We start from the raw sequence: 15,304 nt of genomic DNA, 5'->3' as shown, positions 1-15,304 counted from the left end.
CCCCCCCACACACACATTCTATACTGGTATAAGAGAGCTGACGTGAAAGGAGCACCAGGTGGTGACAGGTGCTCTTTATGGAGACAACAGTGCTGTAAGAAGACCTGTGCTGCCTCCTCTGCCATTAAACTGCAGCTCCCCCGACTGGTGTACTGGACCAGCATAGAGGAGACGCGCCATCCGGGGCTTGCGGAGATTCCAGGACGCTTAAGGGGGAAGGGAGGCTCAGGGGACCATTTAAACAATCACAACTCCCGGGGATCCAACGCTGGATCTCCTCCTTGGCGTGTGACCCCCGGCAGTCCCGGGTTCGACCCAGAAGTCCTGTGCCGCAGTAGATCGGTACCACCACCCCTCCAGCCTCTGTGTCCTCTGTGCCTCTGTGTCCTCTGTGCCTTCCTCCTGCCTCTGTGTCCTCTGTGCCTACCTCCAGCCTCTGTGTCCTCTGTGCCTTCTTCCAGCCTCTGTGTCCTCTGTGCCTTCCTCCAGCCTCTGTGTCCTCTGTGCCTTCCTCCAGACTCCAAGCGTGATCCCAATCCACGTCATCTGGTGACTCCAGTGTGCCCAGTGACTCCAAGCGAGATCCCAGACCATATGTCATCTAATTATTTTAGTGCACCCGGTGACTGCAAGTATGCTCCCAGTCCATGTGTCATCTAGTGACTTCAGTGTACCCAGTGACTCCAAGTGCGCCCCCCAGTCCACGTGCCGTGTAGCGGTTCCTGTGTGCCCTCAGCCCCTGTGTCATCTAGTGACTACAAGTGCCCCCCTCTTCTGCACTCCTATGACCCTCCTGCGCTGTCACAGTCTCTCTCCCTTTGGATTTGGACCTCTGTCCCTGACACCTAGAAGTTTATAATAGCTTCAAGATTCTGGACTGAAGCTCGTCTTTAATAGTTATGTCGGTGACAGTAAAATACACGCAGAGTAACATGTCTGTCTTCTACGTGCGCTCCGTTGTCATACGCGGGCCCCTCCGTGTGCACAGATGTCACGTCCTATAGGTGGCCGGTGCAGACAAAGACGTCGCTCCCAGCGCCCGTGTTCAGGGATTCTCGTCCTTAAGCCGACATCCGTGTCAGATGTTGGAGTCGGATGCGTTACGTCAGCCGCTGTTACTTTGTAAATGAAGTGTGTTCGGTTGGTACGAGGTCGCCGCGGTGGAATGCGTCTCGGCTGCATGTGGAATGCATTGTGAAAGCACGCTCTGATCTTCCCACCTGCTTGCAGTACATTCCCCCTTCACAGCGAGGGAAGAAAAGCCGCACGTGGAACCGGCTTGTAGAGGAAGGACGGGCTGTGCTAAGAAAATACAAAGCAGCGCAAAGGAAATGCTACTGAAAACACAAATCTACATTCACATTCTATTCACATTCTATTCACATTCGATGAATGTGTTGACAACCCTTCGAAAACACTTTTCATGCATTTCTGAAGTGCAAATCTTCATCCCCCTCCCCCACAATACCCGACAACTGCTTATAACTGGCCGTGTTATCTGATCGTTTTACATACACATATTAAAGTGGACCTGTCGCCTGGTTATGCAGATTCAAGTATTTACATATTCTTAACCACTGTTCCCTGCGCTGTTTTAAAACGCTCCTTCGGGCCCCAACTGGCACTAATGCTGAAATCGCTGGCTCGCTGTGACAGCCGGGGTCCAGCTGCAACGGTCAGCTCCTGGGATTTCGATGCTGCAGATGTATGCTTCCACATCGTCTTTACCTTCTATGAGTACGGAGCCTCATGCAGAGCTGTTGCAGCTCTGTCCACCCTTTCCTATACAGCAGTAGATTGCTGCTATAGTGACCTATTGCTGGCTGATTTCTATAGTGACCTATTGCTGGCTTTTTGATATAGTGACCTATTGCTGGCTAATTTTTATAGTGACCTATTCCTGGATGATTGCTATAGTGACCTATTGCTGCCTGACTGCTATAGTGACCTATTGTTGGCTGACTGCTATAGTACTGTTTCTGGCTGATTTCTATAGTGAACTATTGCTTTTTTTTGCTAAAGTGACCTATTGTTGGCTGGTATAGTGACATATTGCTGGATGATTGGTATAGTACTATTGCTGGCTGATTTCTATAGTGACCTATTGCTGGCTCAGTGCTATAGTGACCTATTGCTGGCTGATTTCTATAGTGACCTATTGCTGGCTTTTTGCTAAAGTGACCTATTGTTGGCTGGTATAGTGACCTATTGCTAACTGATTGCTGTAGTGATCAATTGATGGCTGATTTCTATAGAGACCTATTGCTGGCTGATTTTTATAGTGACCTATTGCTGGATGATTGCTACAGTGACCTACTGCTGGCTGATTGCTATAGTGACCTATTGCTGGGTTATTGCTACATTGATCTATTTTTTTTGCTGATTTCTATAGTGACCTATTGCTGGCTGATTTCTGTAGTGACCTATTGCTGGCTGATTGCTGTAGTGGCCTATTGCTGGCTGATTGCTATAGTGACCTATTGCTGGCTGATTTCTGCAGTGACCTATTGCTGGCCAGCTGTAGTGACCTATTGCTGGCTGATTTCTGCGGTGACCTATTGCTGGCTGATTTCTGCAGTGACCTATTGCTGGCCAGCTGTAGTGACCTATTGCTGGCTGATTTCTGCGGTGACCTATTGCTGGCTGATTTCTGCAGTGACCTATTGCTGGCTGTTTGCTGCAGTGACCTATTGCTGGCTGATTTCTGCAGTGACCTATTGCTGGCTGTTTGCTGTAGTGACCTATTGCTGGCTGATTTCTGTAGTGACCTATTGCTGGCTGATTGCTGTAGTGACCTATTGCTGGCTGATTGCTATAGTGACCTATTGCTGGCTGATTGCTATAGTGACCTATTGCTGGCTGATTGCTATAGTGACCTATTGCTGCCTGTTTGCAGCCAGCCATAGATGACTATTAGAAGTGATCTGCTATGTGTCTACTCTATGTACTGTATACCTAAAAAGTTCATTGAAAAGACTACAGACTGCAGCATTAAAGCATTACTATACCCCAAAAACAAGCATTTAATATATTGCAGCCTAGCAGTCATATGCTGCATTAGTTTTCTTCCCTCAGGGCTGCAGAACCTTGCCCCTCTCCTGTCATTTATAACATAGATGGGAGTGGTTCTGATGTCCTCAGAGATAGCTGGGAAGAGGGCAATTAGTAACAGTCAGCACAGACCTAGAACACAGGATGTTATCAGCTCACAAGATTCCTGGCAGGATCAACGTTTTTTTTTGTTGCACTTTTTGGAACATATATAACAAAACGCTTTCAATGGTGTATTTGGAAGACCAAAAAGGGGTGCAACGAGGAGTTCATTTTTAGGGTTTACATCCACTTGAATGGGACCTCACATTAGGTAATATGAAGCAGATTAGCAGGCAAGGGTTTGCACTCTTCAGGTGTTCTAGACTTGAGTATTAAATGACTGGTTCCCTTTAAAGTACAACGAAAGGCTCCTTCCTGCTCCTATGTGATGCACAAACCTCATAAAGTAAACAAAACACTTCCTTTACCTCTCCTGACTGAGCCAAATCCTCTGTCTCACGCGCTCCCCTCCCAGGCACTGCAGCTCACAGTGGGAGGTTCCACCATGAGTGCAATCTAGAATGTAGTGGGAAGGTCTGAGTGTGGCCAGGCTCTCCTCTCCTCCGCCTGTCACCAGCGCCGGCAGAGCGATCGGATATTATTTCTCAGATGTTCCATTAGCACAGCCAAGTGATGGAATTATCATCGGAGGCGCTCGGCGTGTCGCCGGTGACAGCTCGGCTGTGAGCGGCACACGGAGATGACAGGCCGGATCCCCCCTGGTATGGCGCGGAGGTCTGCGCGTGTCTCCGCTCATCGCCGCGGATTAATAGAAATGTTCTGCTTGTGTTCTCAATTCCGGAGAGCGACGACGCTAATAACACGGAGCGGCTGGCGTGTCACGCGGAACCAAGGGAGAGATTTGCAGCGGCTGGCGTGTCGGGAGATGACAGGCTCCGCTCCGAAGGCGCCAACACGCGTTATACACCCTTTCGTATAGCAATTGTTTAATTAGAAAGCTCATATAGCATATAAAAGCCTTCGAGCCTCAGTCCAGTGACTTTGCCCAAGCTGAGATGGTGTCATCAGTTTGCTGCAGGCAGGAGGAAGCATTTCCTTAGTCTCCTCTCTCTCCAGTGATCAGTCTGCTGCAGGCAGGAGGAAGCATTTCCTTAGTCTCCTCTCTCCCCAGTGATCAGTCTGCTGCAGGCAGGAGGAAGCATTTCCTCAGTCTCCCCTCCTGATTGTCCTGGAAAGCTGGCTCCGTGCTGATTGGCTGGGAAGCCGGCTTCCCAGCCAACAGCATGGAGCTGGCTGAACAGCCGACTCAATGCTGATTGGCTGGAAAGCCATCTTTCCAGCCAATCAGCATAGAGCCGGCTTTCCTGGCCAATCAGGAGGCCGGAAGGTGGGTCATTACTTGCCGCCCTGATTGGCTGGGAAGCCGCCTTGGTGCTGATTGGCTGTGAAGCCGGTTTCCCGATCAATCACAATCGAGCAAGGCCATACAACATGGAGCTGGTTTCCGGGGCAACCAGGAAGCCGGAAGGCATGTCATTACCCGCCACCCGGCTTCCTGATTGCCAGTGGAAGCATCGGTATCGGCAAGTACCAAAAGAAAAATATCCGCACTCACACTTGATACCGAGAAACCGTTATCGGTGCATCTCTACCGAGCCAGGGAACCAAGGAGGAGCCAGGGAACCTGGGAGGAGCCAGGGAAGGCAAAATATAAGCAGATTCAACTTCACAATATCTCATTCACATGTGTATCTGTCAGGGACCCAGGGGGCTGTTCCTTGCAAGGTTCGCAGGCGCGGGCATCGGGCACGGGTAGCTCCTCCTCCTCCCCCTGGCAGGGCATCTGGCGCTGGTGTGGCCAGTGCGCATGCGCAGGTCGCTTCCTTCTACCTCATGGTGAACACCCCAGCTCCCTCCTGTGAACCCGTTGTTCGATCTGACTTCCCGGCTACCGACCCTTTTGCTTGACCCTTCGACTACGAATTCTGCTGCCCACCACGACCCGGAACTGGACCTGACTCCCCGATTGGATTATCCTTTTGTACCGCGATTTTTGAACTTTGTTCGTCCCTGCCAAGGGGTTCCACACCTGGCCCATTACTCCAGCCCTGACAGTATCTAAGAAGAATTGAGTTGATAGCTTCCCTGTCACTCGGGTGTTGTGTGGCCCTCTAACTGTCTCCTATTACCAGGAAACCGATCTAACACAAACCCGCGGTACAGAAATCCCATTTCCTCTCAGGAACTTTCACTTCTAATAAACTGTTTCTCATTTTACGTCCCGCTGCTGACGCGCTCCCAGTCATTTTATATTCCGGGTGCCATTACATTTCATAAACTTTGTTGCCGGGCGTATATTGCACAATAAATAATTGTTATTGACATCTCCGCACCGAGCGAAGCAAAGTATTACGGCGACGCGTGCTCGGGATTCTTCACATGTATCTGCGTCCAGAAGCATTTTATCCTTCATCTTTCGCTGGTTCTGAATTTGAAGTGGGGGGATGGTATCTTGTATTTCTATATCTGACATATTCCACTGCGTTTTTCAGAGATTATGGAGCTATTCCCATCAGCCTCTTCAACACAGGAGCTTACACTCCAGTGTTCCCATACAGCCAGCACATATTGGCGATAATAAAAGCAGATAAGAGGGTGATCGCATGCGAAGTAATGAGTAATGTGAACACTCCTCCGCATGATGGAGTTCCACGTTTTCATTGAAGGGTTCCAGTAATTCTACAACACACAAAGACATTTTAGGTAATTGTGAATTGTGATAAATTGGAAGGACCAGTTTGGTGTGGAGGGACTCGAGTGTCCTTCATGGAACCATGACCTCAACCCTACTGGAATGAATTGGAATACCAATTCCAGGGATCAGTTTGGTGTGGAGCAATTTAAATGTCCTGTACATTTTGGTGAAAACCCTTTTCTGTTCCACCATGACTGTCCCCTATGCACAAAGCCAGCTCCATAATGGCATGGTTGGATCAGTCTGGTGTGGAGGAACTTGAGGTGGCCTGCAGAGAGCCCTGACCTCAACCCTACTGAGCACATTTGGCATGAATTAGATTGCTGATTGCAAGGTCCATTTTTGTTGGGAGCAACTTGAGTATCCTGCACGGAGACCTGTCCTCATCCCTACTGAACACCTTTGGGATGAATTGGAATGCTGATTGTGAGGACCAGTATGGTGTGGAGGAACTTGAGTGTCCTCCACAGAGTCCTCACCTCAACCCTACTGAATACCTTTCGGATGCATTGGAATGCCGATTGCAAGGACCAGTTTAGTGTGTAGGCCCTGAACAGAGCCCTGACCTCAACCCTATTGAGCACCTTTGGGATGGATTGGAACACTGATTGTGAGGCCTAGTTTGGTATGGAGAAACTTAGATGGCCTCCGCAGAGCCCTGACCTTAACCTTACTGTTTGGTGGGAAGGAACTGGAGTGTCCTGCACAGAGCCCTGACCTCAACCCTACTGAACACCTTTTGGCTTGAATTTGAATGGTGAATGCGAGGACAATTTTTGTTGGGAGAAACTTGGGTGTCCTCCACGGAGCCCCGATCACAACCCTACTGAGTGCCTTGAAGACATGAATTGAAACACCTATTGCGAGTCAGGTCTTCTCATCCAACATCACAGACACACTCCAAAATCTCATGGGAAGCCTTCCCAGAACAGTGATATAGCCGCAAAGGTGGCAGCTTTATATTAATGAATACATTTGGAATGAGATGTCCAGCAAGCTCATATTGGTGTTATGGTCAGGCATCCACCAGAATTTGGTCATATAGTGTAATCTCAAACCAGAGTATTTCAAACCCCCTACCCACCCTCAACAATGCTTTCATCTCTGTCCCCATAAGGCCAGACCCATCTTTACTCAACCATCCTTCCCCTAGATGATGCAGTCATCTCACATAGATGTGGCTCTAACCTTGTAAGATAATTAAGTTACAACGTACAGTCAGTTTCCATGTCTCCTCTGAACAGGTTTCTTCTAAAGCACTAGATAAAAAAAAAACTTTCTATAAAGCGCCTTCTGCAAAGAGAAGTATCAACACTTGCCTTTCCCACCATCTAGTGAATGATCTTTCCTCTCTTGAAGAAATAAAGCTTTCTGAAGAATCTCCTGTATTCTGTATGTCAGGTTCCCGGTCCCTCTCCAATCTATGTGGTTCATTTCAACGGACCCTACATCATTGCGAGCTGGACAGTGATGTAGGGGTCATCAGATGAAACCACGGTATGTTGTGTTGGCATTTCCTTCAGACCAGGTATTCTTTAATGGTACGTAGGAGTGTTCCTATGTCCAAAGTGCAGAAATGTGCAGTTGAGGCGACCCCCAGAGCCATAGCCAGCAGTGCCATACTCCCCCCAAGCTGGGTGATCCCTGCTACATGGCATCTTCTCATCCACAGCTACTAAGGTGAGATTGAGGACATGACCTCTCACCCTTCAGTTCTCCACACCATACTACATACATTGATGTGCTCTGTCTTGATCTGGGAATTCTACAAATCAAAGAGAGGACAGGCCACACAGGAAGACCTTAAGAGTGATTAATTGCATCTTCTTAAGGGACTCCTTACATGACCAATGCACAGGTTCCCTTGAGGACTGGTGACCCTTAACCTCCCAGTTCATCCTCTGTCACATCTGTCCATCGGACTTCTGGTAGTGTAATTTCTCCTCGGTGATATATAGCTGGTGTAGTCTGTTCATTGCTGTTCATTTAGCAGAGTTATTGCATGCAGGGCCGAGGGGATCTTATTATTTCCTGCTCGCTGGGCGAAGCATTGATCAGAAACACATGAAAAGACTCGATCATTTTGTGCTGTTGGTAATATTTCTCCCCCCCACCCCACGTTGGCTTAATTTACCTAACTTTATATGGAGACTGATAAAATGTGTGTTTCGTCCTCCTCTCATCTCAGCTGCTCTTCTCAATCTAACATTGATCCAGTAAGAATCCATGGGAGGTAGACATGCTCTTCTCTATTTTCAATGTGCAATGGAAATTCGGCTGCAAAACAAGGGGCCCTAAAGGAAATCTGTTCCTTCTTAAATAGCTAGCTGGAACCTGGAATCACTGACCCGGATAGAGTATGCAGATCTGGAGTTCTGGTTTCACTTGTCCCCCCCTCCCCCTATTTCTGGTCAGTGTCTCAGAAAGGAAGTCAGACAACTTCCATTTTCAGAATGAGGTATAGGAACACAAGTCATGCAATTTTCTTTAAAGGGACACTGTCAACTTGTTCAATGAGGGGGGTGGGGGGGCGGGTGACATCCCCCCACTCCCAATATACTCACATTGCCTGCCCTTCCTTATGGCTCCTTGCTCCTCCGTAGCTGTAATCAGCTGTGACCAGGGAAGCCGGCTGCAGAGGAGCCAGTAGCTGTGAGTGAGCTCAGGAAAGGTGGAGTATACAGGGATGAAGGGCCCTTAACATAAAGACGTTCACCAGTTATAATAATCTCCCTGTAGACTTTACCCCAACCGCCCTCTAGCTACATTCGATTTAGCTGAAATTGTGGTCATGTGGCAGGCCAGGTCTAGATTCTTCCTTCTTCTGGACTGCAGTGGGGAAAGGCTCTTCTTTCCTGGTGATGTATGTGGTTCCCATTGGCTGTCTATAGAGTCTGTCACAGGGTCCTTAAGGAACCTGAAGCAGTTACATTGGGACAGAAGGGGCGGCAACAAGACCTATCAATGGGCATGGACTTCATCCTTGGATCATTGGTCTTCACTAGCGGAAGAGGCGCTCTGGAGGGGCACAGCGGACTTGGAGAAGTAAAACAATGTCTTTTGTGTGAAGTTGTGAAGTCTTTTTAATTTGAAAAGAAGCATTGGTTATATGTTTTTTTTCCTGTAGATAGGCTATAATCACCTTTCCATTAAGTCCATGTCCAGGTTTCAAGCTAACTTCAAGTAGAAGTCAGGCCAAGAACCCACACTAAACTAAACTAACCTACAGGCTTCCCACAAGATTTTGAAGTGTATATAGGATGTTTTCCCAATTAGCAAAAAGAGCATTTGTGAGGTCAGATGTTGGATGAGAAGACCCGGCATCGGCATTCCAATTTATCACAAAGCTGTTCAGTAGGGTTGAGGTCAGGGCCCTCTGGAGGCCATACAATTTTCATCACCAAACTGGTCGTCACAATCAGTGTTCCAATTGATCACAAAGGTGTCAGTAGGGTTGAGCTGAGGGCTCTGTGGAGGCCATCCAATTTTCTCCACACCAAACTGGTCCTCACTGTGATGGACTCCAGTACTCAGGATGAGTACATCCGCCGTTGTAATTCTTCCTTGCTGAGGAGATGCTGCAACCAAGTGATCTTTAGCTCCCAGTCTACCCAGACACTAGCCGGAACCAAGTGTAGGGGGAAACAAACTGATTTATTGAGCGACGGTACAAACTTTTATACACAAAGTGATCAGATAATATTATGATCCCATCACATCCACCCTGCCCCCCCTAGACATCATGACTGCACAACCCCGCAGGGGTCCAGCTGTTTAAAGAGCTCCAGACCGCCATAGCAGGGGACCCGGCCAGACGCAGGAGAATGGTGCTGACAGTCTTTGATAAACAGGTTACACAGTATAACATAATTAAACATAACCTAACAATAACACACACATAACCCATAAACTGATGAGCATGTCCTCACACTCACTATCAGTCATAGGCCAAGAGGCCAAGAACCCACACTAAACTAAACTAACCTACAGGCTTCCCACAAGATTTTGAAGTGTATATAGGATGTTTTCCCAATTAGCAAAAAGAGCATTTGTGAGGTCAGATGTTGGATGAGAAGACCCGGCATCGGCATTCCAATTCATCCCAAAGGGGTTCAGTAGGGTTGAGGTCAGGGCTCTGTGGAGGCCATCCAATTGTCTCCACACCAAACCCGTCCTCACAATCAGTGTTCCAATTGATCACCAAGGTGTTCAGTCGGGTTGAGGTCAGGGCTCGGTGCAGGACACTCAAGTTCCTCCACACCAAGCTGGTCAGTGTCTTTATGGAGTTGGCTTTGTACACAGGGGACAGTCATGGTGGAAAAGAAAAGGACCTTTTAGAGCTACCTCTGATGACTGGTTATCTCATGACTGGTGGGGTAATGACGAAAAGCAGGAGAGTCGGAGGCACCACATGATGAATGAAGAAGAAGCAGGGAGATGCTTGCACTGCAGGTCGTCAGATACAGCTTCCTCTCCAGCAAGGAGAACATTGAGCAGCACAGCAGTAACATTGCCAAATATCACTCCAAATCTTAGCCGACTAGCACCCAGCAGCAGCAGTGCCTTGGTTGACCTCACATTGCAGATACAGCTATGAAGCTGAAGCTACACGAGTGCCTAGGCACATTAGGAATGGGATAGAACTTATGGAAATTCAATATAGAAATGCAGATTTTATTTTAGTTCTTTTTTTTTTATTTCAGATTTATTGGGTTTCAAGTTGTAAAACAGACAGGACATTTGCATAGTAACCATACAATAAACTAAACCAATTTCTGAGGAAAGTACAGATTACCAATACAAAAACATCCAATAGGGAAAAACTAGAGGGACGGGAAGACGGAGACTCGGGGGGACCAATATTTTTTAGTTTTTGACCATAGAGACCCTTTAAGTATATGTAAATAGTTTAATGTTCATAGTCTGGCCACAGGTACACTTTAAGCACAATAACATTTGTACATGTTCCCTTTAATATAGCACATCTTCATTTTTTGGGTTCAGGTCCTCTTTAATGTAAAGGCCATTTTTGTTATTTTTTTATGGCACAGAGTATGCAACACGTGTCCCCAGTCTAGTTGATATCCTGAACTGTTCAGTTAACGTGTCATTGGCTGGCTAGGTAGCAAAGCCAGGGCCAAGCTGATGGTCATGTATGCTGGACCTTCCACCTGCCACTTCCTAGCGGCCTTGTTGTTTTTGGTTTTGCAGCAATTTAATACAACAGGTACAATGAAACGAAAGGCAAACATTTGACCCTCTAAAAATTGTCTCCTTAAAGGAGAACTATGGGGTTAAGGCTTTTCCCCATAGTTCTCCTTAGGGTAACGGGAGGACACAAACTAGCGTCCTCCCGTCACCCTAGGTTCAGTATACCGCGAGCTACAGTATACTGAGACGCCGCAACTGAAGCGGATCCCGACAATTGTGCCGGGATCCGCCCAGCTGCGTGAGTGGCAGCTGGCTCTGCCTATCTAGAGGCAGAGCCAGCTGTACCCGCCCCCTCCCCCGTCCGATCTGCCAGTCAGCGCTGGTGGATCGGAGCGGGGAATCCAGCCCCTCCCCTATCACAGCAGAGAACCGTGACAGGATCGAGAGGTGAGCGAACGCCGCTATGTGTTCGCTCACCACCCGATCTACTAAGCCGACCTGTGACAGTCTCATTGTCACAGGCCGGCTAGAACTATGAGGTGAGTGAAAAGCAAACCCCCCCCATAGTTCTCCTTTTAATTTGTGTGGTTGTCACGAATTGGGTTGTCATATCAGCTGCTCTGCCATTGCACGGAAAGCAGATAAAAGTCTTAATTTGGCTGCATTTTGAGGGTTTATTAGATTCTTATTTTGATACATCGTTGTGCTGTTTGAGTTGGCTGTTGTTCTGATGAGCGCCGGGTGCATCTTGTTATTTGGCACACGATCTGTCATTGCTGGCTTGCGTTGAATGGTAATTGGTGCTATTACATGTCTAACACTTTCTTTTGTTTCCTTCAGCCTGGTGTGAAACTGCATTATGTAGAGATGGGGAACGGGCCGGCCATCTGCATGTGTCACGGCTTTCCTGAGAGCTGGTACTCATGGAGGTATCAGGTAATGAATAAATCGTCCACAAACTAAAGGAGTTTCTGTGATCATAAAGAGTCCCTGTCAGCAATACAAAGTACAAGACGCTTTAAGGATTCATTATAGGAGCACATAAAACAGCCAATGCGTTTCAGGGACCAACACACTCCCCCTTCATCGGGGCTTGGAATCCTCATCATGGCTTAAAGGAGAACTATGAGGTGAGTGCTTTTCACTCACCTCATAGTTCTAGCCGACCTGTGACAATGAGACTGTCACAGGTCGGCTTAGTAGATCGGGAGGTGAGCGAACACATAGCGGCGTTCGCTCACCTCTCGATCCTGTCACGGTTCTCTGCTGTGATAGGGGAGGGGCTGGATTCCCCCTCTCTGATCCGCCATCGCTGACTGGCGGAACGGACGGGGGAGGGGGTGGGCACAGCTGGCTCTGCCTCTAGATAGGCAGAGCCAGCTGTCAGTCACGCAGCTGGGCGGATCCCGCACAATTGTCGGGATCCGCTTCAGATGCGGCGTCTCAGTATACCGCGAGCTGTAGCTCTCTATATACTGAGCTTAGGGTGATGGGAGGACGCTAGTTTGTGTCCTCCCGTTACCCTAAGGAGAACTATGGGGAAAAGCCCTGACCCCATAGTTCTCCTTTAAGTGGACTCACTGAAACAAGTTACCAGACATATCTATAACGACCTTGCTTGCTTGCTTACTTGCGGAATATCAGTCAAATTGAGTGTCCCAATGTTAGCAGTGGCAACGTGTTGGCAAGCAAGACTGACTACAGATCTGTCTGCTAACTTGTCCCACTTAAGCCCTGATAATAATTCCAAGCCCCAGTGGATTGGAAGCGTGGTGGCCCCCAAAATGTGTTGGCTGCTTCATGTGATCCTATTGTGAATCATTAAAGCGATTTGGACTCTTTCATAATTTGGTTTGGTGCTCCTTACCTATTGCTGTGGGGCGGCCCTAAGTGATTAGGTTGGGAGGAAGTGGCGATTTAGAGTTTTGAGCTTACTTAGGGGAACTGGGTTCATATCAAGCCCAGACTCATCCCTACTCACCTCCCATCCAGCAATCCGCAAGCTCCCTCACCACTGCCAACATCTTCTTCCAGGTTTGGATCTTTGGCCGTCTTGATTGGTCGGGATGACGTAACTGTGTAGAAGGTTAGAATCTTTTATTGCAGAAGAGACATAGAGGGTTATTCACAAAGCTAGCTGAAGGATCAGCCGGAGCTCCGGCTGATCCTTCGGCTAGCTTCTGCCGCCGGAGCCCTTTGGTTCAGTTGAACCGAAGGACTGCTGTACGTGCTATTCACAATAGCCCGTACAGCTCCCAAAGGCGGCCGAGCCGAAGGCATATGCTTCCGCTCGACTGAGCCGAAGTGACACCCGAAGCGGGCAGAATGGACGGCTGAAAGCCTTCAACTGACAGCTGGGCGGAGCCAGCTGTGATCTCACGGCTGGTTCCGCCCAGTTGCAATGACAGGCCAATAGGAAACAGTTGGGTGGAGCTGGTTGTCACTGCTAGCCCCGTCCAATTGTTTTTTTATTTTTACATTTTTTTTAAAGTCTTTATTTTTATAAATGTATCATTTATTTTACATTTTTAAACATTTTTTTCTACTTTTTTTTTCCCCTCAACTTTTCTCACTGATTTTCTATTCTGCTCGGTACCACAGAATATGGAAATAGGGGCGAACAGCAGCGAGTGAGCTGCCGGAGCTTCGGCTCAGCCGATCCAGATGTTGGATCTTCGGCTCAGCCGAACATACTGAGCATGTTCGTCGGAACCGGAGCCAGCCCAAGCAAGCCGATGTAGGGCTGAAATCAGCTGTACAAGCCTGAAGTGAATAACCGAACAGCGCTCGGCTCTCTTCCCTTCGGGTGGGTTATTGACCCGGTTGCTTTCGGCAGCTTTGTGAATAACCCCCTTAGTGTGTATCTTCTGCAATGAAGACCTTTACCTTTCAACTTTTACTGTGGGTGTAAAGTTCCATTTGAACTAGTGAACTGACCATACCGGAAGATGATGGCGTTGCGATATGAGATGATAATAGTGTACTTGTGGAAAGACAAAACTAAAATTATAAAAAAAGAGACAGAGTTAGAGAGCCGGAAGAGGGAAAAAAGGGGAAAAGAGGGGACACCTCAAGAGTTCATGGAATACGGGGTGAGTATTGAGGCCCAGAAGGAGGAGAATATTCATATGTCTCTAGTCTGCTGCTCTATGGGCCCCGATCCATCCATTAGGGTAGGGAGTGGATCCAAGTATTCCAGATCCTTGCCATTGTTTATCCATCACAGTACTGGCTCTGTTCTTCACGAGTCATAATCCAGGAAAGTTTAACTTTGGAGTAGCAAAGGAAACCGTCGATGTCTTCCAAGACCGTGCTGGAGATATTTTCGCAGCCAACATTCTAAAGAAAGCCGGAGTCTGAGAATGCGTTGGGAGATTGGGTATGGGTTCATTTAAGAGGGCCACACGCGGCTCCTTGTTTAGTTGTCTTCCCTGCAAATCTTTATACAGCATGTTGATCCAAGTACCTAAAAGTGGCCCCTGTGTATTAGAGAGCTGCGTCTGGAAAGCATTTTATACCAGTTGTACCCTTCTGATATCCTCTATCTGTAAAAAAATAAGTCAAGGCAACTGGACTTGCTGTATTTTTCTTAAAGACGTTTCACTGGTCATCCATCCGTCAGAAAAATATAGCAAGTCCAGTTGCCTTGACTTATTTTTTACTGATATACCATGACCTGGATGAATGAGACCCTTCACAGACACCTTCTGATATCCTGTTCCATGCATGCAATCTTTGTGGCTTTTCAGGCAAGCTTTCAGTGTCACCGGCTGTAGTGATTTGTCCATATATGCCAATGTAATTCAATGACAGGTGCATTTGACCTGCCATTGGTCTACTTCTGACCTGCAATTGACTTGCTTCAAGAGGGTTTTGCATTCCTATAGACTTGTATGGGAATGCAAAACCAGCTTGATGAGAACAAAAGCCCATCAACACAGTTCATAATATACATGCTTTTCTGGGCAGAGTTCTGCTGTAAGTGCTGCTGTGCTCGGTTTGTGGCATTCCGGAGTAAGTAACACACATCGCTTTTGTCTTCCATTGCAGCTGCCGGCTCTGGCTGACGCTGGGTACAGGGTCATAGCTCTAGATATGAAGGGTTTTGGGGATTCCTCTTCTCCACATGGTGAGTGACGTGTCTTGTTATGTCTGCTTTATGCTTGTAAATGCTCATTTTCTGCAAAGCACATCTGACACTCCTGAGAACTGGGAAGGATCAAGCAAGTGGTGGTGTTAATGCACTTTAACCAGTTGTGGACACTAGACTTGCTAAATGCAGAGAAAAAACTTCAAGAAAATACACAGGATGTATTGAATACGTCTTGTCCTTATGCCCCCCAC

At 47.7% G+C, this 15,304-nt stretch overlaps 1 protein-coding gene across 1 annotated transcript in view; it reads left to right on the top strand.

The window, feature by feature from the left end:
* The window catches only part of EPHX2 (epoxide hydrolase 2), a 63,304-nt gene that overhangs the window by 7,130 nt on the left and 40,870 nt on the right, over nucleotides 1–15,304 (top strand). Inside the window, exons 7-8 of the mRNA XM_018570303.1 lie at nucleotides 11,801–11,896; nucleotides 15,011–15,089. Coding sequence (XP_018425805.1) covers nucleotides 11,801–11,896; nucleotides 15,011–15,089 — 175 coding nt within the window. The remainder of the gene's footprint in view (nucleotides 1–11,800; nucleotides 11,897–15,010; nucleotides 15,090–15,304) is intronic.

The sequence above is a fragment of the Nanorana parkeri genome, unplaced genomic scaffold (genome assembly GCF_000935625.1).
Source record: "Nanorana parkeri isolate BGI_ZX_2015 unplaced genomic scaffold, ASM93562v1 scaffold1500, whole genome shotgun sequence".
NCBI classification, from domain to species: domain Eukaryota; kingdom Metazoa; phylum Chordata; class Amphibia; order Anura; family Dicroglossidae; genus Nanorana; species Nanorana parkeri.
Note: the sequence above shows the minus strand (reverse complement) of the source record. Positions and strands in the feature narration are given on the sequence as shown.